Genomic DNA, 26481 nt, shown 5'->3' on the forward strand with positions numbered 1-26481 from the left:
GCCCAAACTCATTGAATTATTCCCTTTATATGGGTGAATTTCATTGCATGTAAATTAGATCTCCTATAGATCCCCAGAGGGGTACAGGAAGCTCAGAAATGGCGTGACTGTGGCTGGGTAAGGCTGGAGAGCCTGGCAGGAAGGAGGGACAGTCTATTGTCACAGCCACACTCACCTGTCACGGCGATGGCAGAGACGGGCCCCACGCGCCTGCCCTTGTACAGGCCGTAGAGAAGCAGCATGTACCTGCGGGCGGGGTCCAGGCCCGAGACCCGGACCTCCCTCAGGCTGCCCTCCACAGGCACCGCCTGCTGCTGCCCGTCCCTGTCCTCGTACTGGACCACGAAGGAGTCAAACTGGCCCTCGGGGACCGTCCACGCGAGGCCCACGGAGTCTGGTGTCACGCTGGTCACCTGCAGCTCCTCCCCCAGATGGGGTTTTGGGGGAAGCTTTGTCCCAGCACCATCCGGAGCACTCTGGGTCTCTGAGACAGACACAGAGGAGATGGCTGAGATGTTTCTGGAAGCCTGGGTGACCTCAAAGGGCAGCATCGAGGTGGGAGAGGCTTGGCCATGGCCGACCCCGAAGGGCTGGTGCCATGGGCTTACGCAAGAAGAGTGGACTGGGTCCCAGGCCAAGTGGCTGACCAGGCAGCAGCCGACAGCAGCAGCATGAGCCAGCACCTGCGGGCCTGGCGGCAGGGCGCCCCGCAGGCGGCCTCACCTGTGGTGCCTTCAGCGGTGAGGAGGCCGTGGCGTCTCCTGCCCAGGAGGCCATAGAGGAGGAATTTGTACTTGTGGCCGCTGTCCAAAGGGGTGATGGTGACTGAGCGCTCCTGTCCCTCCACCGGCACCGTCCGGGGCCCGTCCCTGTCCTTGAACTGGACCACAAAGGAGTCGAAGGAGCCCTCGGGGACCGTCCAGGAGAGGCGCAGCGAGTCTGGAGTAGGGTCCGTCACCCAAAGCTCCCCGAGGCGAGGAGGGGCCCCTGGGCTGGTGGCACCTTGGGCAGCTGACAGAGGAATGGTTCTTGTGTTTATTTTACAAAACGACTCCTTGACTGCCTCTCACTGGAGCTGGGAAAACCCAGAACTCCCCAAATGATCAGTTCTTTCCCCAACTTTCCATCACCCTCCCATCACCAGCACCGCCCCAGCTGGCCTGTGCCTCTGGCCCCTTAAGCCATCAGGAGGACCTTCTGTGCTGACATCTCCGGGAGGAGATTCCCTGGCTTGCTGCTCATCCCATCCCTGTTGCCGTCCAGGCTCCTCCCACCAGAGACAAGTTCCCTGGCAGGGTGCAGGTGGCCGGGCTCGTGTGTCCTTCCCTTTCACCAGGGAGCCCCTGTGAGCTGACCAGCCTCTAGGGAAACCCAAGGGTTCTGGGTCCACCAGAGGGGCACAGGCTTCCTGATGGGGACAGACAGCTGGTGGGGGCAGACGCTATGATGGAGGGGATCCTCCTAGGCCCTGATGGAGGGGGTGCTGCCTACGTGTGAGGGGTCAGGGAGAAGACTGGGAGTTCAGACAGGGAAAGGGCCTGGTGTCGGACCAAGAAGCCATCCTGAGGCCTGAGAAGGAGCTGGCCTGCTGCCCTCCCGGACAGCAGACACTGACGGCATTGTTGTTGTCGTTTCCTGGCAAGAAGGAGTCCCCTGGGGCAGGGGAGGGCCTAGACCGGAATCCTGGAAAGGGGCACAGCTAGGCAGCCAGCCCTGGGCTCCTGGGGTCCCCAGTTTCTCAGGCTCCAAGAGGACGATGGGAAGGAAAGGGGTCCTGCTGGGGAGGCAGGTGTGGGTCATGATGGGCTGAGACAACAGGGTGAGCGAGTGAGAGTCAGAGGGGATATAGCAACCCGGGGGGAGAGAGCACCACAGGGCTGAGGACGCGCAGGGGCAGGGGCAGGGGCGGCTCTGTGCCTCCCCGCCCAGCACCTGTTCCCCATGCCCCTCCGGCGAGGATGGGGCCCAGGGGGCTTCCCCCACTCAGCAGGAGCAGGGCTGAGAGAAGGCAGGGACAGTCAGCAGGAGCAGGGCTGTGAGGAGGCGGGGACAGTCAGCAGGAGCAGGGCTGTGAGGAGGCAGGGACAGTCAGCAGGAGCAGGGCTGTGAGGAGGCGGGGACAGGCAGCAGGAACAGGGTGTGAGGAGGCAGGGACAGGCAGCAGGAGCCGGGTGTGAGGAGGCAGGGACAGTCAGCAGGAGCCGGGTGTGAGGAGGCAGGGACAGGCAGCAGGAGCAGGGCTGTGAGGAGGCAGGGACAGTCAGCAGGAGCAGGGGTGTGAGGAGGCAGGGACAGTCAGCAGGAGCAGGGTGTGAGGAGGCAGGGACAGTCAGCAGTAGCAGGGTGTGAGGAGGCAGGGACAGTCAGCAGGAGCAGGGTGTGAGGAGGCAGGGACAGTCAGCAGGAGCAGGGTGTGAGGAGGCAGGGACAGTCAGCAGGAGCAGGGCTGTGAGGAGGCCAGGACAGTCAGCAGGAGCAGGGTGTGAGGAGGCCGGGACAGTCAGTAGGAGCAGGGCTGTGAGGAGGCAGGGACAGGCAGCAGGAGCAGGGGTGTGAGGAGGCAGGGACAGTCAGCAGGAGCAGGGTGTGAGGAGGCAGGGACAGTCAGCAGGAGCAGGGCTGTGAGGAGGCCGGGACAGTCAGCAGGAGCAGGGTGTGAGGAGGCCGGGACAGTCAGCAGGAGCAGGGCTGTGAGGAGGCAGGGACAGTCAGCAGGAGCAGGGTGTGAGGAGGCCGGGACAGTCAGCAGGAGCAGGGTGTGAGGAGGCCGGGACAGTCAGCAGGAGCAGGGTGTGAGGAGGCAGGGACAGTCAGCAGGAGCAGGGTGTGAGGAGGCGGAGACAGTCAGCAGGAGCAGGGTGTGAGGAGGCCGGGACAGTCAGCAGGAGCAGGGCTGTGAGGAGGCAGGGACAGGCAGCAGGAGCAGGGGTGTGAGGAGGCAGGGACAGTCAGCAGGAGCAGGGTGTGAGGAGGCAGGGACAGTCAGCAGGAGCAGGGCTGTGAGGAGGCCGGGACAGTCAGCAGGAGCAGGGTGTGAGGAGGCCGGGACAGTCAGCAGGAGCAGGGCTGTGAGGAGGCAGGGACAGTCAGCAGAGCAGGGTGTGAGGAGGCCGGGACAGTCAGCAGGAGCAGGGTGTGAGGAGGCAGGGACAGTCAGCAGGAGCAGGGTGTGAGGAGGCAGGGACAGTCAGCAGGAGCAGGGTGTGAGGAGGCGGGGACAGTCAGCAGGAGCAGGGTGTGAGGAGGCGGGGACAGTCAGCAGGAGCAGGGTGTGAGGAGGCGGGGACAGTCAGCAGGAGCAGGGTGTGAGGAGGCGGGGACAGTCAGCAGGAGCAGGGTGTGAGGAGGCGGGGACAGTCAGCAGGAGCAGGGTGTGAGGAGGCGGGGACAGTCAGCAGGAGCAGGGTGTGAGGAGGCGGGGACAGGCAGCAGGAGCAGGGTGTGAGGAGGCGGGGACAGGCAGCAGGAGCAGGGTGTGAGGAGGCGGGGACAGGCAGCAGGAGCAGGGTGTGAGCAGGAGCAGGGTGTGAGGAGGCGGGGACAGTCAGCAGGAGCAGGGTGTGAGGAGGCGGGGACAGTCAGCAGGAGCAGGGTGTGAGGAGGCAGGGACAGGCAGCAGGAGCAGGGCTGTGAGGAGGCAGGGACAGTCAGCAGGAGCAGGGCTGTGAGGAGGCAGGGACAGTCAGCAGGAGCAGGGGTGTGAGGAGGCGGGGACAGGCAGCAGGAGCAGGGCTGTGAGGAGGCAGGGACAGTCAGCAGGAGCAGGGCTGTGAGGAGGCGGGGACAGTCAGCAGGAGCAGGGTGTGAGGAGGCAGGGACAGGCAGCAGGAGCAGGGCTGTGAGGAGGCCGGGACAGTCAGCAGGAGCAGGGGTGTGAGGAGGCAGGGACAGGCAGCAGGAGCAGGGCTGTGAGAAGGCCGGGACAGGCAGCAGGAGCAGGGCTGTGAGAAGGCCGGGACAGTCAGCAGGAGCAGGGCTGTGAGGAGGCCGGGACAGTCAGCAGGAGCAGGGCTGTGAGGAGGCAGGGACAGTCAGCAGGAGCAGGGCTGTGAGAAGGCCGGGACAGTCAGCAGGAGCAGGGTGTGAGGAGGCCGGGACAGTCAGCAGGAGCAGGGCTGTGAGGAGGCAGGGACAGTCAGCAGGAGCAGGGCTGTGAGAAGGCCGGGACAGTCAGCAGGAGCAGGGTGTGAGGAGGCCGGGACAGTCAGCAGGAGCAGGGTGTGAGGAGGCCGGGACAGTCAGCAGGAGCAGGGCTGTGAGGAGGCCGGGACAGTCAGCAGGAGCAGGGCTGTGAGGAGGCAGGGACAGTCAGCAGGAGCAGGGCTGTGAGGAGGCAGGGACAGTCAGCAGGAGCAGGGCTGTGAGAAGGCCGGGACAGTCAGCAGGAGCAGGGTGTGAGGAGGCCGGGACAGTCAGCAGGAGCAGGGTGTGAGGAGGCCGGGACAGTCAGCAGGAGCAGGGCTGTGAGGAGGCCGGGACAGTCAGCAGGAGCAGGGCTGTGAGGAGGCAGGGACAGTCAGCAGGAGCAGGGTGTGAGGAGGCCGGGACAGTCAGCAGGAGCAGGGTGTGAGGAGGCCGGGACAGTCAGCAGGAGCAGGGCTGTGAGGAGGCCGGGACAGTCAGCAGGAGCAGGGCTGTGAGAAGGCCGGGACAGTCAGCAGGAGCAGGGTGTGAGGAGGCCGGGACAGTCAGCAGGAGCAGGGTGTGAGGAGGCCGGGACAGTCAGCAGGAGCAGGGCTGTGAGGAGGCAGGGACAGTCAGCAGGAGCAGGGCTGTGAGGAGGCAGGGACAGTCAGCAGGAGCAGGGCTGTGAGGAGGCAGGGACAGTCAGCAGGAGCAGGGCTGTGAGGAGGCCGGGACAGTCAGCAGGAGCAGGGCTGTGAGGAGGCAGGGACAGGCAGCAGGAGCAGGGTGTGAGGAGGCAGGGACAGGCAGCAGGAGCAGGGTGTGAGGAGGCAGGGACAGGCAGCAGGAGCAGGGCTGTGAGGAGGCAGGGACAGCCCGCAGGGGACTGGGCCCAGGAGCTGGCCTACTGTCCTAGCTGTCATGGGCTTTTCCAATGAAACCAGAAAACAAAGGGAGGCCTGGTAGGTGGGACAGGAGATCAGGTGGTGTGAGAGGGGCCTTTGGCTCTGTTTCAGGGGGTCCCTCTCACCTGTCTTTGCCTCCACAGAAACAGGGTTTCGTCGTTTCCCTGCCTGGATCCCAAAGAGCAGGAACTTGTACTTCCTGCTGGGCTCCAGGCCCTGGACAGTGAGCTCGCGCTGGTCTGCGGCCACAGGCACCGTCCGGGGCTGCCCGTCCCTGTCCTTGTACTGGACCACGAAGGAGTCGAATGTGCCCTGGGGGACCGTCCACGAGAGGCCCACGGAGTTTGAGGTCATGCCCGTCACCGTCAGCTCCCCCAGGCGCGGCTCCTGGGGGGACTCTGTGGCTGGAGCTGGTGGGAGGGGAGCTGGGACGGGGAATGACAAAGAATAGGACTGAGATCTCTGGAGGAACATTTCCCCACAGGGCTCTGGGCTCCCAGGTCATCAGGGCCCTGAACTGAGATGGGACACAGTTACGTCTTTATTTTGACTGACCTCTAACTGAAATGTAGCATTTCCTTCAATGATGAACACAGAAAACCAGCCACGGTGTGGACGAAAAGGGGCCACATACTAACCCTGACAGCTCAGAGGGGGCCTGCATGGCAGCCTCACAAACTCAGACACCAAGGGAACCACCAAGGATGGTCTGAAATCGAAACCTTCTGGCTAATAGCAGGTCATGGCAGGAAGTCATGTCCCAGCTCAGTATCTTCCCGGACAGAGGTCAATCTCCACCTTAATTGAGCCTGTCTGTCGTCCTTGTGCATCTAGGAGAACATCCCTGATGAACATGCCTTTGCAAAAACAAAGTACCTCCCAAAGCACAACCACTGCCCTGGAGGAGAGACCACAGACCCCTCGTCCTTATCCAGTTCACTGTTGACTGTCAACCGTCCTGTACCCACCTATGTAAAAGATGTACATGTCTATCATGTTACTTTTCATCCAATCCTGGAGGTTTCCTCACTTCGCTTTCTCCTACCTCCCTAACCCATCACCAATGGATTTCATGTAACCACTATGTCCTCTCTTTGACTGTAATGTATAAAGCAGGGTATAGACTGCCATTTTCCGGAGCATTTTCTCAGTCTGTTGAGATTTTGCTTCTTGACAATTGTCGTCAGTTTGGCTCAAATAAACTCATAAAACTTCTCTTCAGGTCTGAACATTTCTTACGTTGACAAAGGTGTACTAGCAGTGCCTGTGACTTTGTCACCAACAGAAATCACAGATGTTTCATATCACCTTAGTCTGGGTCACAGTCATCACTGCTTCTAAATACGCCACAAAGTCGTTACTTAGTGAACGGATAAAGAAGTCCCTGCATCACTGAACCTTAACTTTGCATTTAAAAATAATTTGACAGCCCTGGCCAGTTTGGCTCAGCGGTTAGAGCGTTGGCCTGCGGTCCGGAGAGACCCGGGTTCGGTTCCCGCTAAGGGCACGTACCTCGGTTGCAGTTTGTCCCCAGCCCTGGTTGGTCGTGCGGGTGGCAGCCACTCGATGTGTCCCTTTCACATCGATGTTTCTCTCTCTCTCTCTCTTCCTCTCTCTCCCTCCCACTCTATCTGTACAAAAAATGGAAAAATGTCCTCGGGTGAGGATAAAAAAATAATAATAATAATTTGACAGCCTTGGCCAGTTTGGCTCAGCGGTTAGAGCGCCGGCCTGTGGACCAATGAGTCATGGGTTCGATTCCGGTCAAGGTCACGTACCTCAGTTGCGATTCTTCCCCAGCCCCAGTTGGGGTCGTGTGGGAGGCAGCCATTCGATGTGTCCCTTTCACATCGATGTTTCTCTCTTTTCCTCTCTCTCTCCCTCCCACTCTATCTGAACAAAAATGGAAAAAATCACCCTGGCTGGTTTGGCTCAGTGGTTAGAGTGTTGGCCCGTGGACTGAAGGTCCTGGGTTCGGTTCCCGCTAAGGGCACGTACCTCGGTTGCAGTTTGTCCCCGGCCCTGGTTGGGGTTGTGTGGGTGGCAGCGACTCAATTTGTCTCTCTCACATTGATGTTTCTCTCTCTCTCTTCCTCTCTCCCTCCCGCTCTATCAGAAGAAAAATGCAAAAATGTCCTCGAGTGAGGATAAAAAAAAAGGAAAAAATATCCTCCGGTGAGGATAAAAAATATATATACACATATAGTGATAATTGTGTATCTATATAATTGTTTTCCCTTGCAACTCCCTGCATTTTACAGTTTTTTATTTTTATTTATTTATTTTAAAATCCTCACTGGAGGATGTGGTTTTCATTGATCTAGAGATAGAGGAAGGGGGACAGAGAGAGAGAGAGAAACATGGATCAGATCAGTTGTCTCCTGCACATGCCCTGCCTGGGGGTCGAACCCGCTACCTTTCCGTGCGGAGCCACACCGGCTAGGGCTTAAGACACTGCTGTGAGGGGGCCATGCTTCCACCAGACACGTGGCACACAAATGGTGGAGACGCATGTCCGGGAAGCCAGAGGGGCGGGAAGGCCCTGGAGCCAAGCATGAGGCCTCCTCCAGGAGGGCTGAGCGCCCCGACAAGGGGTCCAGGGATGGCTGCCATTCAACCCAACAAAATACAGCAGTGGGGAGCGGCAGCCACATCCAAGCCCCAGTGGGCTTGCCAAGAGGAGCGGGAAACCATTTGGCAGTCGGAGAGGGGAGTGGCGTTTGCACTGCGTGTGGCCCAGGTGAGTGGGAGCCAGGCCTGGTGAGGGGTGGAATGGAGATGGGGACTGGAGGGCACGGATGTTCAGCCTGGGGAGGGTCCAAGGGGTCAGGGAAGAGACTAAGATGTCTGCGACCCCAGGAGAACCTGTGGAGGCCACGGAGGCAGGACCCGAGAGAGATGGTGCAGGTGGGGGACACTGAATAACCACGGTTGGGTCTGGCTGGCCTTCACTCACCTGTCACAGCTCCCACAGAGAGGGGGCCCACGCGCTGCCCACCGTGGAGCCCGTAGAGGAGCATCCTGTATCTCTGGGCAGGCTCCAGGCCGGAGATGGTGGCCTCATGTTGGTCTGTGGCCACAGGCACCGCCTGCAGCTGCCCGTCCCTGTTCTCGTACTGGACCACGAAGGAGTCAAACTGGCCCTCGGGGACCGTCCACGCAAGGCCCACGGAGCTGGGGGTCACACCTGTCACTGTCAGCTCCCCCAGGCGCGGCTCCAGGGGGGACCCAGTGGCTGCAGGAGTGTCTTCTGGGGGCGGAGCTGAGACAGAGATGGGAGCTGTTAGGAAAAGCCGCCCTGGTGGTGAGCATGTCTGTTGCTCCTGGTCTACACTGCACTGGTGGGCAGCGTCTGTCTGGCCAGCAGCCCTTCGCTGGCTCCTGCCAGGCCTGGGCTTGCTGGGGCAGTGGTGTCTGCCATCTCTGAGACCTGGGAAGGCCCTGAATTTCCACCCGTGCCTCAGTGGCTCCCCAGCTGTCTAGACCTTCTCGCCTCCCCAGACTGTCTGTTCAGCAAACTCAGCAGGCTCCTCCCACAGCAGCCGTCCCCTGGGCCTGCCCTGCTGCCTTCCCGACACCACCCGAGTCCTCTCCACCCCCAGTCAGGCCCAGCAGCTGACCCCACCACTGCCCTCACCAGGCACCACAGTTCCCACAGGGTGCAGGGCGGCCCCCGGACGACCGCCCTCGCACGCACGCTCACCCCTCCTCTCTGTCCCCCATTAACACGCCAGTCAGAGATGTTCCCCCATGGCGTCCATTCAGAGCGAAAGCCAAGTCCTTATGATGGCCTCAAGGTCCTGCACGTCTGTCACACCCTCAGTTCCAGAACATTCCCCGCTGCTCCACAGAACCTTGGCACCTTCCCTCTGCCCCTCGAACTCGTCTCCAAGGGCCTCGATGGTGTGTCCTCTTGTCCGTCAGGCTTTCCTCAGCCCCGTCCTTACCCACCACCTTCGGGTCCACCCTCCCGGGCTCACGGTGTCGCGTGGCACCACTGACGGCTGTGCCTCAGGGTGCCTGTCTCCCCCCACTGGGATGCGGGCTCTGCGGGCAGGAGCCCTGGCTGCCCACTGCTGTGCCCGGCGCCCAGCACCCAGGGGTGCTCCACAAGTGTTGGTTAAGTTAAGAGTGCTCTGCATGTCTGGGCTGGGAAAGGCCGAACTCAGGACTTCCTGGTCCCCAGCACCCAGAATGAGCTGAGCCTGGGAGCAGCCTCAGTGGCTGGGCTTGGAAGGTAGACCCAAGAGGCGATCGGGCTGGGGTGGGGGTGGGTGGGATTCCGAGAGCTCACATCTCTGGCTCCTGTGGAGAAAACTAGGCTCCAGACAGATAAAACCTGCTTTGAAAATGGGCTGCTGACCAGGCCTCGGAAGACAGAGCAGAGTCTGAGTGGGTAGGGCAGGACTCAGGGAGGTGGCTGAAGGGGTGGGCGTGGCCACCAGAGTGTGATTGGCATCTGCCTCCCGCTGGCTTCGCACTCTGCACTTCCTTCCAGGAGAAAGGAACTGCCCCTCGCCGTCCAGCCTCACTGTTGGAGCTTTGGCTCAGCTGGAAGGTGGGATTACACCCGCCTGGGCATGGCAGTGCCTAGGCCGCGTGTGGCATCATCTCCTTCCAGTTTAGAGATGCTTCTATCTAGCTTCCTGCAGTTCTCCCGGCTGCCTGCTCTGGTGAGGGCCACCTGCTCCAGCTCACAGTTAGGGCTGGGGAGGCCGGAGACAGATCAGCTGGTCCTGCACCACCCAGCCAGTGCGACATGGCCCATCCTTCCAGGCACCAGGATGGCTCCCCGGGACAGACAGACAGAGGGTCACCCACTGCGGGCCGGCACCAGCCCGCACCCTGCTGCGTGCAGGACAGGAGCGCACGGGTTTTCCCCTCTCCCTGCTCTCAGCGCTCGCTGAAGACAGAAAAGAAACGGAGTGGAAGGTTCTGGCAGCCAAGCCACCCATGTTACAGTGAGGGTGGACTTGTGGGCACAACCCTGGCTCTAAAACCTCGAGGCTCCTCTGCTTCAAGTGTGCTTGTTCTCAATAGTAGACATCGTTCTTCAAAAGCGCGTGTCTTTCCTTCAGTGAACAAAGGGGAAAAGAGAGGCCCCTTGCGGTGACCAAGCTGGGCCGGTCAGCAGCAGGTCCCGGATGCACCAAGGATCTGGCCTTAGTGTTGAGGCCCTGGAGAGGAGGGGCCCAGGCTGGGTCCTTCCTGGTGGCAAGGGGCCCTGTGCTGGCCTAAGAGAGGGCTGAGGGAGGCTCCCACTTGCTGCACAGGCCCCGGGATGAGAGGGGCGGCCGAGGCCTCATGGACACTCTACCATCCAAGTAGCTGATGCAGCCAAAGGACCAAGCAGACCCGAGAGAGGATATGATGATCCTCCTGGTGACAGACACTGACCGCAGATTCTCTGTGCCAGGCCTTCCTAGTGCCCCGAGTTGCCAACTCACCGAATCCTCACACCAGTTCGGTGAGATGGGCGCAACGACCCCGTTTTATGGAGGAGGAAACAGAGGCACAGACAGTGTGAAACCTGGGCACGGTAGGGAAGCTGCTTGCAGCCCAGCCTCCCGGAACTGCTTTTCCCAGGTCATCCCCCCAGGTGACTAGGAGAGTCATTGCCCCGAGGGCTGGAGACACAACAGGAAACCCCCCCACACACACCCACTCACCGGTCAGCCCCACGGTGGACACGGGGCCCATGCGCCGCCCCCCGTGCAGGCCGTACAGGTGCATCTTGTACTTGCGCCCCGGCTCCAGGCCCCGCACGGTCACCTCGCTCTCCTCACCCCCGACACGCACCACCTGGGGACGCCCGTCCCTGTCCTTGTACTGGACGGTGAAGGAGTCGAAGTGGCCCTGGGGGACGGTCCAGGACAGGCTCAGCGAGTCCGGGGACGATGCTGTCACCATCAGCTCCCCCAGCACGGGCTCCTCGGGGGGCTCTGGGGCCTCTGTGCTGGGCTCTGCGGGGCTGGGGGTCTCTTCCTCTGCAGCTGAGAAGGACAGGCACAGGGAGGGTGAGGCAGGGTCCATGGAGGTGTCCCGGCTCCTTCCCCAGCCGTGGTCGCGCAGGGCCCTGGGGTCACTTCAGAGAAGCCCCTCCTGGGCTGGGAGGTCCTGCTCAGTCCAACCTCACCAAGACGCCCAGAGCTGGGGTCAGCTGTGGGGACAGGGCGGCCACCAGCACAGCTCACAGGAGCCCTTCCCTGCCCAGGCCCCGCTGGTCCTCAGGGAGCCCAGGGGGAGGCCCAGGGCACCATGGCTCAGCCTCCAGCAGGGCCAGCACCCACTCACCCCTCCCAGGCTGTGGGCCTCCTGCGGGCTCCCACCCCGGGGCTCCCCGTCCACTCACCTGTCACCCCGACGACAGAGACGGGGCCCTGGCGCTGGCCGTCATGGAAGCCATACAGGTTCATCTTGTACTTGTGGTCGGGCTCCAGGCCCGAGATGGTGACCCCGTCCTCGTGTCCTGGCACCCGCACCGCCTTGGGCTGCCCGTCCCCGTTCTTGTACTGGACCAGGAAGTGGTCAAACTGGCCCTCGGGGACGGTCCAGGAGAGGCGCAGGGTGTCGGGGGTGGCGTCCGTCACTGTCAGCTCTCCCAGGCGCGGCTTGATGGGAGGCTCCGGGGTCATGGTCGGCGGGACTTGGGTGGTCACAGCTTCGTAGTCCGGAGCTGGACGACCTGGACACAGACATGGGGGACAGGCGAGGTCTCCTGAGTCCTCAGCTTGGCACATAATGGGCTCCCTTGCAAAAGTAAGGCGATAAGGACAAAATCTTGCCGTCCACGGGGGCTCTGGCTCCGAGCCTCTCTGGCCCCTTTAGTGTCTCCTTCCATCACCTCAGTCACCCCTCCTGGCCACCTCACCCCCGACCCAACGCTGCTGTGACCTGTCCCTCTGCTCAGCACTGCTGTCCGAGCACAGGGCCCTGCGGCCACTGTGCCTGGGCTCCCTCCACTGGCTTGTTGGCGTCTCACTCCCTGTGCTCCTGACTTTGCTCCAGAACAAGCCAGGAGGCCCCCCTTCCCCCGAGCTTCCTGTCCTGTCCTCAGCTGCCAGTGGACTCGGGGTCCCACTCTCTCCCAAGTCCCTGTCGCTTCTCCTCACCCCCACACCTGCAGCCCAGACTCGCTGGCTTGGGCCACCCTCACCTCTCACCTGGCTCCCACCTCCCTCCTGCTCCTGCCTCCTCCGGTCCCCTCTGCACAGGGCCCAGAGGGGACAGGAGACGCACAGCAGACTGAGTGGGTCTCACCTGAGCTGCACAGCCCTCTGTGCCCTGAGGAGCCCTGCTGAGCGCCCAGCTCCCCGCCTGGCTCGAGACTGCCCCCCTCCTCAGAGCATTTCATCCCAAACCCTCCCGTGTGCCCTGGCGCCCCAGCTCCGGGGCTCGGCACCGCCGTGACACCGTGGTCTGACACACTCTTCGTCCTGTGGCGGTCACCATGCCGACACCTGCCTGACCTCAGGCCTCGGCTGCCCTGTGCTGCCCCCGTCTGGCCTGGCCCCAGGGCGTCCTGTCATGTCTACACCCCCTTTGCCTGTCACATTGGTTCACAGCCTGTCTTCCCCCGACCGTGAGCCCCGTGAGGATGAGACCTTGTGTCTCTGCCAAGGTCGAGGTTGACCCTGTGAACCCCACAGTGCTGGGCTCAGGGCCCCGTCTGAGTGGACCCACTGCAGCCGTGGGTCCGGCCCTGTCAGAGCCACGAGCTGGGGCGCTGCAGGCCGGACGCTGCTTTCTGAGCCCTCGGCCCTCCTGACACCTCAGTCCCGCCGCAGACGCTGCGCCCGGGGTCCGGGCCACGTGCCGGCAGCCTTCCCTCCCACACCCTGGTGTGAGGAGGTGCTGCCAGTGTGGCCCTCAGACCAGCAGCACCCGCATCCGGAGGGTCTGGTCAGGGATGCGGAATCCCCCGGCCCCATCCGGCTGAACGCACGTGCGCTTTGCCACCTTACCCAGGCCAGGCAGGTGCAGGGGACCCGTGCGGGGGACACTAATGTTTCCACGAGGATGGGATGAAGGGAGAGTGTTCCAGGGCCCGTCCTCCCCGCCCCGCCCTCGCCCCACTCACCGGTCAGCCCCACGGTGGACACGGGGCCCATGCGCCGCCCCCCGTGCAGGCCGTACAGGTGCATCTTGTACTTGCGCCCCGGCTCCAGGCCCTGCACGGTCACCTCGCTCTCCTCACCCCCGACACGCACCACCTGGGGACGCCCGTCCCTGTCCTTGTACTGGACGGTGAAGGAGTCGAAGTGGCCCTGGGGGACGGTCCAGGACAGGCTCAGCGAGTCCGGGGACGATGCTGTCACCATCAGCTCCCCCAGCACGGGCTCCTCGGGGGGCTCTGGGGCCTCTGTGCTGGGCTCTGCGGGGCTGGGGGTCTCTTCCTCTGCAGCTGAGAAGGACAGGCACAGGGAGGGTGAGGCAGGGTCCATGGAGGTGTCCCAGCTCCTTCCCCAGCCGTGGTCGCGCAGGGCCCTGGGGTCACTTCAGAGAAGCCCCTCCTGGGCTGGGAGGTCCTGCTCAGTCCAACCTCACCAAGACGCCCAGAGCTGGGGTCAGCTGTGGGGACAGGGCGGCCACCAGCACAGCTCACAGGGGCCCTTCCCTGCCCAGGCCCCGCTGGTCCTCAGGGAGCCCAGGGGGAGGCCCAGGGCACCATGGCTCAGCCTCCAGCAGGGCCAGCACCCACTCACCCCTCCCAGGCTGTGGGCCTCCTGCGGGCTCCCACCCCGGGGCTCCCCGTCCACTCACCTGTCACCCCAACGGCAGAGACGGGGCCCTGGCGCTGGCCGTCATGGAAGCCATACAGGTTCATCTTGTACTTGTGGTCGGGCTCCAGGCCCGAGATGGTGACCCTGTCCTCGTGTCCTGGCACCCGCACCGCCTTGGGCTGCCCGTCCCCGTTCTTGTACTGCACCAGGAAGTGGTCAAACTGGCCCTCGGGGACGGTCCAGGAGAGGCGCAGGGTGTCGGGGGTGGCGTCCGTCACTGTCAGCTCCCCCAGGTGGGGCTCCTCTGGCGGCTTCGGGGCCTCTGTGCTGGGTTTTATGAGGCTTAGGGTTTCTTGGGGGGCTGAGAAAACAGATGGGGATACAGGTTTAAAGGGCCTGGCTCTGCTGGTGAGGTATACATGGCGATCGGGCAGGTCCGGCCGGTGTTCTTCTGGAGCTAGGGCTCGTGGTTTGTCGCCTTGTGTGAGCCGCTCCGAGCTCTTCCCCGGAGACATGGCTCAGGGCCTGAGCTCCTGTCCGGCAGTGGTAGCCACCTGCACCAGTGAGTCTGTGGGTGGGGTGCCCCGCTGTCTGCGACGGGGGACTGGATCTCCAAGGTGCTGTCTGCCAGCCACTGCAGTGCTAGCCGCAGGCGGTAAGGCCCCTCCCCAGCCACCTCGGGCTCCCCAGGCCCACCCCACTGCAGGGCAGCGATGGAATGTCCTTCGCTGAGGCCTCCCGGTGGCCATGGCGGTGGTGGCTGTGGCCCTCCCTCCCCTTTAACTCTCAGGAAGGAGTCACTAAGGCAGGGCTTTAGACACAAGTGAAAGACCGGGGTTGGGAGGGCCCTGCTCTTCTGGACTGTGTCTAGAATCAGCCCCGGCACCCATATCAGCTGTGCAGGGTCTCTGCCGAGGCTCCATGGGCTGGGAGACTGACATGGCAGCCAGCCCTTCTGTGCCCACTCCCAGGTCCATCGGGACCACTCAGGGGAAGGAGGCTGAGGAGGGAGTGGGCAGAACGACAGCGAGGGATGATGGGAAGGTGAGGATGGGAAGGTGGGGGTGCGAGGAGCCCAAGAGGACGCTGGGAAGCAGAGGGTTAGGGAGAAATGGTCGCTCCCTGTCAGACAGTTCCGACAGGCCAGGCACCATCTTTATTCTCTGGGGCTGTAAATAGAGGATCCAGCCAGGGCTGAAGTGGCGGCCTGGCCTGGATGTGGGGTGCGGCGGGCTGTCCCATCTGGGCCTTGGGGAGCCGGGGGGATAGGCTGGGCCAGCAGCAGGGCGCTGGCTGGGCCTGGGCGTGGGGCCAGGGTCCGGAGGCAGCCTTCTCGCTGGAGGCCGGCTGGCTCCTGGCTCACGCATGCGTGCAGGAGACTGGCAGGGGTCGCGTGGGGTTCGGGGGGCTGCCACTCACCAGTGGTGCCGCTGGCGGTGAGGGGGCCGTGCCGCAGCTTGTTGGCAACCCCAAACAGAGTGAATCTGTACTTCTGGCCGGGGTCCAGGGGGGAGACAGTGACCGAGCGCTCAGGCCCTTCCACGGGCACTGTCTGGGGTCGTCCATCCCTGTCCCTGTACTGGACCAAGAAGGAGTCGAACTGGCCCTCAGGGACTGTCCAGGAGAGGCGCAGCGAGTCCGGGGTGGGATCCGTCACCCACAGTGTTCCCAGGCGGGGTGGGGTTGCTGGGCTGGGTTCACTCTGAGGCACTAGGAGAGGAAGTAGAGGAAGTAGAAAGAAGGGGGCACAGGTCAAAGGAAGGGAATCACCTCCCCTGAGGGCTGCTTTTGGAGGTTGTGCACCACACAGAGGGCGCAGCTGAGGGGCACTGACGGGTTTCCAGCCCCAGAGAAGGGCACCTTCCTCTAATGTCCGGACTGTTGTGGCCCCAATTCTATCCCCCGCCTGGGGAGGGGCCTCAGAGACAAGGGAGCCAGACCCTTCCCCACCTCCACGGCCAGGGAAGTGCTCCCAGCACCTCCACTGCTTCCAGGCTTCTCCTGCGAGAGGGGGCACCGCAGGTGCAGCACCGGAGAGCCTCCCACACCTGGCCCTGGCCCCACGCCCCATCTCCCCCATCTCCCGCCCTCCTCCACTCAGCTGTGTCTCCTCCCCGCCCTGTCTCTGCCCCAGTCCAGATCCCAGAAAGAGATGTGTACACGGCTTGTGGCCGTGCCCTCCCCTCTGTCACCCTCCAGGGCACTTTGGCCGGAGCTTGCGTGGCTCAGCCCCAGGGACACCGTGCAGCCCTGAGTCCTCTCAGGAATCCACATGTCTGACCACACCCTTCATTTTGGCGTCCTGGACACCATTCTCTGGGGCTCTGCCCCTCTTCCCAAGATGCCCTTCCTTTGTGTGCCCTGAGTGTTGGCCACCCCCAGGTTTCTCACAGGCTTGCCCTTGCTCCTGTCTACTGACAATGATGACACCCACACCCCGTCTTTGGGTCCCCCTCTGCTCTCCACACCCACGAGGGCAGCAGGATCACCCCAGGGCCTGTCACTTCCTGCACGTTGACCTCTGCGCCCTGATCTTGCATCTAAGCATGGGCTGCTTCCCAGGGCACCTAGAACACCTGGAGCGCTTCGACCTTAGCAATGCTCAGAAGATGCTTATCTAAGTGTCCTGCCGCACTGTCTTTTATCTCTGTTGTTCCTCGCCTCCAGGAACGGGGTGTCTGATCCAGAAATGTGGGGTGCCTGAACCCCTCGCTCTCCCTCACTTCCCACATCCAGACTCACTGCCACCCACTTTCCCAGCCAGGCCGCTAGCATCTCCTGCTGGCTCTGCCTTGACCCACGCCTGCCGCTGTGCAGCTGTCCTCCACAGCAGCCTCAGTGCATCTGGGAGAGAAACGCAGAATCATGTCTCTCCCCAGGGCCCTCTAGCGAGATCCAAGCTCCTGTCAGACACCTGGCCAGTCCCCTCAGCTGCCCTGTCCAGGGAGAGGAGACAGACACAGACGGTCCTGCAGTCACACCCCCTCCTGCCTCGCTCTCCACAGCTCCCTCTGTCTGCTCTGCCCTCGACTCCTGCCTGGCCCACCACTGCATTCTGTTCAGGATTCACCTCGAGGACCCCTGCCTCCAGGAAGCCTTTCTGGAGTTCCCAAAGCACTGGAAAGACCCCCTGAGGACCGCCCAGAGGGAGGGGCGGGTGACTGCTCTCACTTACAGATCTTGGCTTCGGCCACCAGGGGGCCGTGCCTCTTCTTGCCCACAAACCCGTACAGGACGAATTTGTACTTGCGGCCCACATCCAAGTTGGTGAGGAGGGCAGAGCGCTGGGGCCCCTCCGCAGGCACCACGCGGGGCTGGTCCCTGTCTTTGTACTGGATCACAAAGGAGTCGAACTCGCCCTCCGGGACCGTCCAATGCAGGCGCAGGGAGCTGGAGGTCACATCCGTCACTGTTAGCTGGCCCAGGCGTGGGGCCAAGGGCTTCCCAGGCTTTTCCCCATCCCTGTCTGGAGAATAAAAGCAAAGCAGGCAAACTCAACCATGGCCCTGTCCTTGCCCCCTTCCCTCCCCTCTGCCCACTGGCTCACTCCAGCCTGAACAGCTCCCTCCCTCCCTCGAAGGCTCCGTTTCCCCACCTAGCCCTACGTGACCAGCCTTCCTGAGAAGGGGGCATTTCTCCTCAGCTCTGGCTCTGGAGTCAAGCTTCAGCCTTTCCCCACCCCTCACAGAGGCCCCAGTTCCTCCCCACCCCAAGCTTCATGGGGGAAGTTTCAGGTGCCCTGTGTATTCCCTGAGAGTTTCAAAACTCCCCACTGCTGCTCTAGAGCAGTCTGAAGACTCCTAGCCCACCTGAGCTCTTCCCTTGTTTCCCTCTCTTAGTGGTGCGCTGGACCTGGAGCTGCAGGGAGAACAGGCTTCTCTGGTCTCATAGAGAGACAGGAGGGTGTGGGAGCCACACCCCAGGCCTTGTCCTCCGGGGCTCTGCAGAGCGCCCATCTCCAAAGGCCTGAGCCCTGCCGTGCTCCCTGCCCCAAGGAGCCTCCCCCCCAGCAGAAGCCGGCTGATGAGGCAGTGCCACCACCCTAGCCTGCCCAGTGAGGGGCTGCAGGGGCTGTGGGGAAGAGAGGGGAAAGGGACTTGAGGGTCAGGGTCGTCAGGGCCAGAGGCCTTCCCACATCCACCCTGAGTGATCTGGGGGGTGGGGGGTGCAGAGGAGTGACAGGATGTGCGGTCAGGACACAGGGCAAAGAAAGTTACAGGGAGAATCCCTGTCCCAGCCTCTGGCTTTTCTCCCTTGTTTTCTTTTCCTGGAGTACTCCCCTCCCTGGCCCACCCTGTCATTGTTCTCAGATCCCTCCCCCATCCCTCTGGCTTCTGAACCCTCACCTCCTTTTCTCTCACCAACACTCAGTCCTGCCCTTCTACCCCCATCCCACCTGGGAAGTCCCCCAGCCCAGCCCCTCCCTCCACCTCAGGACCCTGGTCTGAGCAGAAGCCAAGATGTACCCATAATGCCTTGGTAGATGAGAGGAGCAGAGGGCTCGCCCTCAGGGGGGACCCCACGAAGTGACAGCTCGTACTGGGCTCCAGGAGGGGGTGAGGGCAGCAGTGCCTCTCGGACATCCCCTGGCAGCAGTTGGTCATGCGACCCTGGCCCTTTGGGCACCTGAAGGCGCAGCTGGAAGTGGGCAAAGGTGTCAGGTTGCGCCGCCCAGGCCACACGGAGGTGCCCTGTCCTGTCTTTGCCCAGTACTCTCAATTCTCCCAGCTCCTGGGGGCGGTGCTGCAAGCCGGGGGCCTGAGCCCCTTGAGTCGTTGAAGGGCCTGCAGGAGGAGGTTCATCAGTGGCCCCCAGGTGGCCGGAGGGGGAGGACCCTGGGAAGGGCAGGGTGAGAAAAACAGGGGGGTCTGGTGTGAGGCAGGAAAGGAATCCTGCCCACAGGCCTGCCCCTCGCTTCTAAGGGCCTCCGGACATTCCCCGGCCACCTCCCCTCCCAGAGGCCGGCCAGTCCTCCAGACAGCCCTGTCCACCTCACCTGAGAGACAGGCCTGTGGGCATAACAAAGAAATATAGCCTGCCATCCCTCCCCCACAAGACTCCCAGCCCCCTCTGCAGACACGCCCTCCCCTCCCCGCTGGGCGGTAGCTGCGTCTTCCACCAGTGTTGCAGCGAGAAGCCTGGAAGAAAGGAGGTGTAGCGAGGGAAGGGGTGCAGAGGAGAGTGGGTAGTGAGGAGGGGGAGGGTGTTCAGCTCAGGTGGCATCTGGGGCCTATGGGGGAAGAAAAGGCCCACAACCCTCCCCATGCCAGCCACAGGGCACCCCTCCCCTGAGCCCGGACATCCTCCTGTGGAAGAGACCAGCATGAAGTGAGCCAGGAGGTCGGAAAGGACTTGGAAGCGGAGGTCTCCCCACTCACACATGCAGCCAGTAACTTCAAGGCCACCCCAAGCAGCTCTGATGTGTCCCTTTGAGGTCAAGGCCAACTTGTGGAAAATAGCAACCACTGACCACAGTCTGCAGCCACCCTCAGCACAGTGAGTCAGAGCTGGGAACCCCTGGGTTGGTCCTGCCCACCCCACCGCTCCGGTGAGTCTGCAGCCCCTCCCCGCCCACAAATCCACCCCCTGCCGCCTGGAACAGCAGTCTTGATGGTGAAAACCAAGGGATCCCAAAGAGCAGGTCTCCTTGGCCTTGGGTATCTGCCAGGACCCTGGAGGTGGAGGTGGTTTCAGGGTGCTTTGCTGTGGGGGACCCCTGGAGCCTGCACCAGGCAGGGCTTGAAGGCAGGATGTGGTGGGGACGGCAGTCTGAGACCTGAGCAGTGGGACGCACTGAGGGAAGCAGACTCCAAAGGCAGGTGAGCCGGGGGGAGAGGCGGTCCCACAGCCCAGCCCACACTACCTGTGGTGGTGATGAAGGCGTAGGACTTGGAGGTCTGCCCGGCCCGCACCCCGTGGACCTCCACGTGGTAGGTGGTGCCGGGCCTGAGGCGGGGCAGGCTGACGGTGCGCGTGGCGCCCGGCACACTCATCTCCCCGCGGGGGCCGTCTGCGGGCGGCTGCGGCTGCCAGCGCAGCACCACGCGCTCGAAGTGGCCACGGAGCCCCTCGAGGGACACGAGAAGTGAGCCGTCGGCGGAACTGCCCAGCACCTCGGGCTTCGGGTGGCGGGGCACAGCCATCCCATCGACTCCTTCGGGTGAGAGGCCATAGATGCCCTGGTTGGAGTCCCGCTTCCAGGTGCTGGAGTCGGGGCTGGCGGTGGGGGTGCGGCGACGCGGCGGGGGTGCGGGGGAACCCGCAGGGGCGGCGGCTGCCAGGCGCCGCTGCAAGTACTCGTGGATGTGGCGCGCCACGGACGCGTAGGTCTGGTTGGCCCGCAGTGGGTAGCCGTGAGCCCGCAGGTGGCGCTCCAGGTCCTGCGCGCTGCCGCGGAAGCGGCCCAGCTCAGCGGTCAGGTTGCCCCACCGCCGAGGGGTCTGGGGCAGGCTGGGCCGAGGCCGAGGCTCCTCCTGCCCCTCCTCCTCCGGCCGAGGGGGCCCAGCGGGCCGAGGGGGGCGCGGGGGCCGCGGAGTCGGCCGGGGCTGGGGCCTGGGGGGCAGGGCTGGGGGGTGCACCTCCGGGTAACTGTAGTGGCCTGGTGCTGCCGGGGGCAAAAAAGGGGGGGGGGGAGAGCCGATCAGTGGCAGCTGCCCCCACCATCCCTGCATTCCTCCCACGACAGTCCCTTCTGCCCCTCCCACCGGAGCCAGAGGCCGCATTCCGGTGCCCAGGCCCACCTGGAAAGAGAAAGGGAAAGGAACAGTGTCCCAGGAGCCCTCCCCGCTCGCCCTCCAAGCCCGCCACAGTTGGTGCCCTGGAAAGAAGAGAGAAGCCGGCCGCCCTGTGTCTGCAGGAGAGAAGGGGAGCGGGAGGAGAGAATGAGCCTCAGCAAGGCAGGGTCCCCCTGCCTCCGGGAAAGGAAAGAAAGATCCAGGCACCTGTTAAGAGACCTTGAGATTAGTGGGAAATGACTACCATGAGACCTAACTCCCCAAACCCCAATTCTGAAGTCAACAGGAGTGCCAGTCTCCAGTCGGCCTAATTCTGGTCCCAACAGTATCTGACCGCGGGCAGCTGGAGGGCAGTCCCCAGCTCGGTGAGTGGCCACCATCTACTATTCACGGCTCTCTTCATGGCAGCTTCTCCCAGACTCCGGCCCACAGCCTTCCTATCGACCCGAGAGCTGTGTCCCTGGACCCTGGGCACAGAGCAAGCCTCCAGCAGGTGCTTTGGGACTGCCACACACCCTGCCAAGTGCGTCTGGAGGAGCCCGTGAGCCTCAAGAGGGCTCCCAAGGAAGGGGCTTCTCCACTCAGAAACCGGGCACTTCCCTAGCCCTGGCCAGCTGTACCTGTATTGGCCCTGACGGAAGCCGGGTGGCTCACTGCCCGGCCCCGCTCCGCAGTGACAGCCACCACATATTCCACTCCTGGCATCAGGTCAGTCAGCAGTGCCCGGTCCGCTGCAGCGGGCACTTCCAGCCGCACCCTTTGGTTGCCAGCACTGACATAGGACACCACGAATCGGTCCACCTCGGCCTGGGGGCGCAGCCAGCCCAGCTCCAGCGTGGTTGGAGTCACGGCCACCACACGGAGGTCCTGGGGGCCGTCGATCACTAGCCAAGTCAGAGAGAGGAGGGGTCAGGTGGGAGTCTGGTTCTTCAGTCACCAGCTTTCCTTCTGAGAGTCTCACCCCACCCAAACCCTCCCCTCTGCCCTCCTGGAGGGCAGAGTCCTGGTTACTCCTCTCATATCCAGGTCTCCACTCAGGACCCCGCCCCACAGCTCCTGCTCTCACTGGTGGTGATGGTCTTGGAGGCAGGAGGGCCCCAGTTGGTCCCTCGAAGGGCACGGACAGTGACCTGGTACTCCTGACCGGGGGCCAGTCCTCTCTGGTCATAGGCTGAGGCAGAGCTGGGCACCCGTGCTGTGAACGGGGGGCTCACTCCCTCTGTCTGCAAGAAAGAGAGCACCAGGCAGGTCAGGCTGGCACTCTGCTCCTGCCACTCAACCCCCCTGTCACCCCTGCATCCAACTGCAAGTGGTATCAACCTGGGACTGTGCAGAACTTGGCCCTGTACATCTGGGGAGCATGGACAGCAAACACGCCTAGGGCACTTTCTCCATGCCAGCTACTGTTTAAGGCAATGCATGGATATGAACTCACAGAATCCCAGGCAGTGTGACCTCAGAGACCCCTCTCTTGGGCACTCCCTTAGCCTGTTCATCAGCTGTCTGCCAGAATTCTATCCAGCACACAGGACTCTGGCTTCCCCTGAAGCCCTGAGCAGGGCAGGCTTCTCCTAAACTCACTCCTGCTAAGACAGATAAGGACATGAGGGATGCTACTTCAAGTCTCACTTCCTCCCTAAAGCATCTGCATCTCCCCACAGACACCTGCCCCTCCTGTGCAATCTGAGTGTAACCCCTGTCTTGACATTTCCCTTCAGGCACTTTTCTTGTCTCCTCAAGAACAAAGCCCACCTGCTCAGAGTTCCACAAATATGCTTCCCAGTTTCGTACCTGCATCATGCTGGGCATTGAGACACAAAAATAAAAGATATGGTCCCTGTCCTCAGATAGCTCATGCTCTAGAAGCTAAATGTATGGCTACGCCTCAAGTTTCAGTGGAGCCCTACCCAAATCTCTACACATAGTACATGCATGTAGAAAACAACCCTCCTCCCGGTGTACATCTGAGGTCTTGTGATGATCTGCGGTGACCCCACAGGAGAGCTGGCCCCTGCTCCAGACAGGGTGTGCTGGAGTGCCAGCCACGGGGCGCAGAAGGAGCTGGACGCCTGTGAGCCGTCCAGCAGCCCCATCTCACTGGCTGTCCAGCTAGGGCTGCTAATAAGGACGCTCTGTTCTGCTGAGCTATGTTGGCCGCGATGGGGACACCTCCATTCAGCCAAGCAGGACTGGACGTTTCCAGAGGGACTCTCCTAAACCAGAGGATTGGTGGGGAAATCAGCATAGTAAAATACCCAAGTATAAAACCAGATGAGAGGCCACGTGGAGATTTCTGGGTTCAGGGTGAATAAAGCTTTGTCAGAGTTTTCTTGGCTGAAAAGGTGTCCTGGGCACATAGGACCCCCATTCCTCTCCTACTCACCCTGCCCTAGGATACCCCAGCCTAGGAGGCCTGGGGTTGACCTCAACTCAAGACCTGTGAAGTCCTCATCCTTCCTATGACTCAACTCTGTCACCCTTTAGTCCCCCAACCCACCACCAACACCACCATACACACACACCTTGTGCTCCCTGATGATGTCTGTGATGTCTGGTACTTTCAGCAAGACAAGCCCATCCCAAGGTCTCCTTCTCCTTTTAGATCATCTACATGAACCTTTTAGACACCTCTTAGTCCCTCCGGAGATCCACTTCGGAACAGTTCCCTGACAGCCCCACAGTCAGCACAGGTGGCTGGTCTGAGGCAGGCTCTCCAGCCAGACGCTGGCAGCTGGCTTTGCCCCTTAGTAAAGCTTGGCTGCTTCACTTATTGTTCTTGCTAATTTCTAACCTTATCTATTCTCAAAATCAGCCTTGTGGCCCCAGGTTGGGGCTCCACCTTGGCTGGCCCCTGAGTTTATGTCACCCTCGTCCGCCTCTTCAGACCAGACTCAGACGCAAACTCTTCTCAGGCTGCAAGGTCTTGTGTCGCAGTGAAAACTTGGCATAGCCCCTGTCTCCAGGCTGCAGAACACACCCAGACAAAGAGTACCCGGACCTCTTTCTGTTCAGGGGTCACCTCCCTTGGTTTCCTCATGGTTTTTCTCACATTCATAGAGGAGCCAGGATTTTGCAAAATAGCAACATTCCTTAAGTTAGTGGTCCTCAGGCTTGGGGTGCATCAAAATGACCTGGAGGGCTTGTTGCAATGCAGGTTACTGGGCTCCACCCCCAGAGCTTCTGAGTCAGATCTGGCAGCTGAGTCCAACAATTTGCATATCTAACAAGCTCCCAGGTGATGCTAATGCTGCCGATCCAGCGGTTTGAGAACCACTAAGTCAGAGTAACAATGCCACGTATGCAGAGAGGACTGTTCCTCTCCGGTATTCTGAAAATCATTCCAATAGTTAGGTGTGTCCCTTGGCCAGGAATAGCAGAGTCTGACTTCTGAGAGAGAAGTGTTTCCAGAGAAGGTAGAGACAGGCAGGCTTCTAGGAAGATGGCAGTGGCCAGAGACAGCCAACTACTGAATATATTCTGTGCCAAGAGAAGTGGACAGAGAGCACTGGCCAAGGCAAGAGGCACAACTCCAGGGCCACAGAAAGTGCAGGAAGTATGGTCTGAGGGCAGTAGCACAGGCGAATGGAGAATCCAATAGGTGTGTCTGGGGCCCATTTTATTTTATTTTATTTTATTTTATTTTATTTTTTTGTTGTTCAGACAGAGCGGGAGGGAGAGAGAGGAAGAGAGAGAGAGAGAGAAACATCGATGTGAAAGGGACACATCGAGTGGTTGCCACCCGCACGACCAACCAGGGCCGGGACAAACTGCAACCGAGGTACGGGCCCTTAGCGGGAACCGAACCCGGGTCTCTCTGTACGGCAGGCCAACGCTCCAACCGCTGAGCCAAACTGGTGGGGCCCATTTTATAGGAGCATTCTTTAAACCGGGGCTCAGAGAGAACCCAGAATGTGACAGACGCCCACACCCAGAACAGAGCACATGAGCTGACAGCATGGCCAAGCCAGGCTCAGGCCAGCGAAGCCACCAGCCCCATGGAGAGGGAGGGAGCCCAGGGCTTCAGCTGCAAAGCCTCACCTCTTGAGAACACCCAAGGGTGGGCTTGTATTTACTAAAAGCAGGAGACGGTGCTGCCCTGCAACCCCTTCCATCTCAAGTGTTTATTTTAATTTCACTTTCCCTCAAGTTTCTTTGGAAAGTTCCTTTTAAAAGTCCCACCCTCTCAAGATTAGAACTATGTAAATAATACACACAGAGAAGAGAGTAGGAGAAACACTTTAAAATGTTAACAGTGCTTATTTTAGTGTGAAGCAGCCAAGAGTTATTTGTTTTTTTCCCTAGTTGCCAAATTCTTGTCTTGTGATTAAATTATTTTTATATCAAGTAAAAACATTTTTTAAAACAGAAGAAAACACATCCCAGCTATCCTGGTTGGACAGCATAGGACTTCTACCTCTGCTTCTACCTGGGGTGAGGAGAGGCAGAATGTGGCAGGGTGAGGCTTGGGGCATGGTAAGAATAAACAGGCCAGTTGGGGTAGGGATGACAGCCAGTACCTCTGAGCTGCCCCTTCTGTCCCAGAGCCTTCCTAGGGTTTAGGCCCCGGGAGTTATTTATGTTTCCAGAGTCTTGGCTGGGCAGGGAAGAGGGTGCCATGGCTTACCCACAGTGACATTTGTGGGATGCAGGAACACATGAGTTGGACAGTAGAAATGTCAGATGATTTGGGGCTAGGAGAGCAAACACATCATAAAAACCCCATCTGTATGAAGGGAGGTCTCTGATGAGAGGCCACATGGCTTTGTCCTTAGGGTGCCCCCTCCCCCAATGTTTTAACAGTGAATTGGAAGGAGACAGAAAGGATGCTTTGCAATGCACTGATGACATAGAGGCGGGAGAACACTTTACAGACTCAAGATCATTGCAACAACCTAGACACTTGGTCCAAATCAAAAAAGATAACATTGAGCAGAGCCTCCTGCCAAGCCTTATTATTTAGGCTAAAATAGTGTCTCTAGTTCAATGCTGTCTTTTTTCCTCCCTTCTTTCTTCCTTATGTATCTACATTTTCTAAAGTTCCTATACTAAACCTATATACATTTTATAGCAAAAAGTTATTCTAAAAAACAATGTGATCAAAACAGCTGATAGTTTGTGTGACCACAAGTGATACACGTCAACTTTGAGAAAAGTGCCAGTGTCTCCAGCCCGCCAGTGGACTGGGCTCTTCTCTGTGCTCATGTTTTGGGAACAAATGCAAAAAGCAGGAGGCACTAGAAGAGGAAACTCCGGACATGAAGATTCCAAGACCAAAGTCCTAGGGGAAAGGGGTGGAGGAAGCGGTGGGTTTGCCCCTGAGAATGAGTGTGATGCAATGGCTGATGTCCTCCAACCCCTGGGAGCCTGTAGTGTAGGGTGCAGGGCAAGCAAACAAGTTCCCTGTTTGCTGGTGGAGGCCCAGCTGGGACCACTGGATGGACATTATAATGGAGTAGATTTGAACTCAGCAACAACAAAATGAACTAACAGTGATGACCAACTGACTGGACAGCCTCAGAGAGTACTGAGCTCACTGTCACCAGAGGTATTCCAGCAGCAGTGGGCCAGTGCTTTCGGGAGATGCTGCAAAGGCCTTCTGTGCCCCATGTGGGGCAGGACAAGAAAGACTTTACAGCCGCTTCAGGAACCCGGACATCTGAACTCAACCACTGATTACCTGGGCTGTCCTGCATGAGGTGAGCACCCCTTCCCCCAGTCCTGCCCTCAGTCCCTCCTGGAGGGTGGCACTCACTGTGGGGATGAACTGAATTTCATAGGCATCCACAGGGCTGGGAGCCTGGGTCCACTGTGTCCGAACTGTCGTCTCCTCCAGGAGATTCATCCTCATGCCCTTAATGGCTGGAACCTCTGCCAAGGAGAAGGGGGTATAGAAAGCTGGTGACCCCCACCGTCACAGGCTGACCTGCTCAGGCCACACTAAGACATCAGTCTCCATTCACACTTCTCTCTGAGGGTGGGGCAAAGCTAGCAGAG

At 60.9% G+C, this 26481-nt stretch overlaps 1 protein-coding gene across 1 annotated transcript in view; it reads right to left on the reverse strand.

The window, feature by feature from the left end:
- TNXB (tenascin XB) overlaps window positions 1-26481 on the reverse strand; it is a 61140-nt gene that overhangs the window by 21666 nt on the left and 12993 nt on the right. The window contains exons 4-17 of the mRNA XM_036248631.1: window positions 26240-26355; window positions 21554-21710; window positions 21108-21371; window positions 18220-18588; window positions 16929-17219; window positions 15173-15463; window positions 14905-14922; window positions 13111-13392; window positions 11383-11715; window positions 10700-11023; window positions 7987-8292; window positions 5156-5455; window positions 724-1011; window positions 176-484 (exon numbers count right to left, since the gene is read on the reverse strand). Of these exons, the coding sequence (XP_036104524.1) occupies window positions 176-484; window positions 724-1011; window positions 5156-5455; window positions 7987-8292; window positions 10700-11023; window positions 11383-11715; window positions 13111-13392; window positions 14905-14922; window positions 15173-15463; window positions 16929-17219; window positions 18220-18588; window positions 21108-21371; window positions 21554-21710; window positions 26240-26355 (3648 nt within the window). The remainder of the gene's footprint in view (window positions 1-175; window positions 485-723; window positions 1012-5155; window positions 5456-7986; window positions 8293-10699; window positions 11024-11382; window positions 11716-13110; window positions 13393-14904; window positions 14923-15172; window positions 15464-16928; window positions 17220-18219; window positions 18589-21107; window positions 21372-21553; window positions 21711-26239; window positions 26356-26481) is intronic.

This window comes from Molossus molossus, unplaced genomic scaffold, assembly GCF_014108415.1.
Source record: "Molossus molossus isolate mMolMol1 unplaced genomic scaffold, mMolMol1.p scaffold_m16_p_8, whole genome shotgun sequence".
Taxonomy (NCBI): domain Eukaryota; kingdom Metazoa; phylum Chordata; class Mammalia; order Chiroptera; family Molossidae; genus Molossus; species Molossus molossus.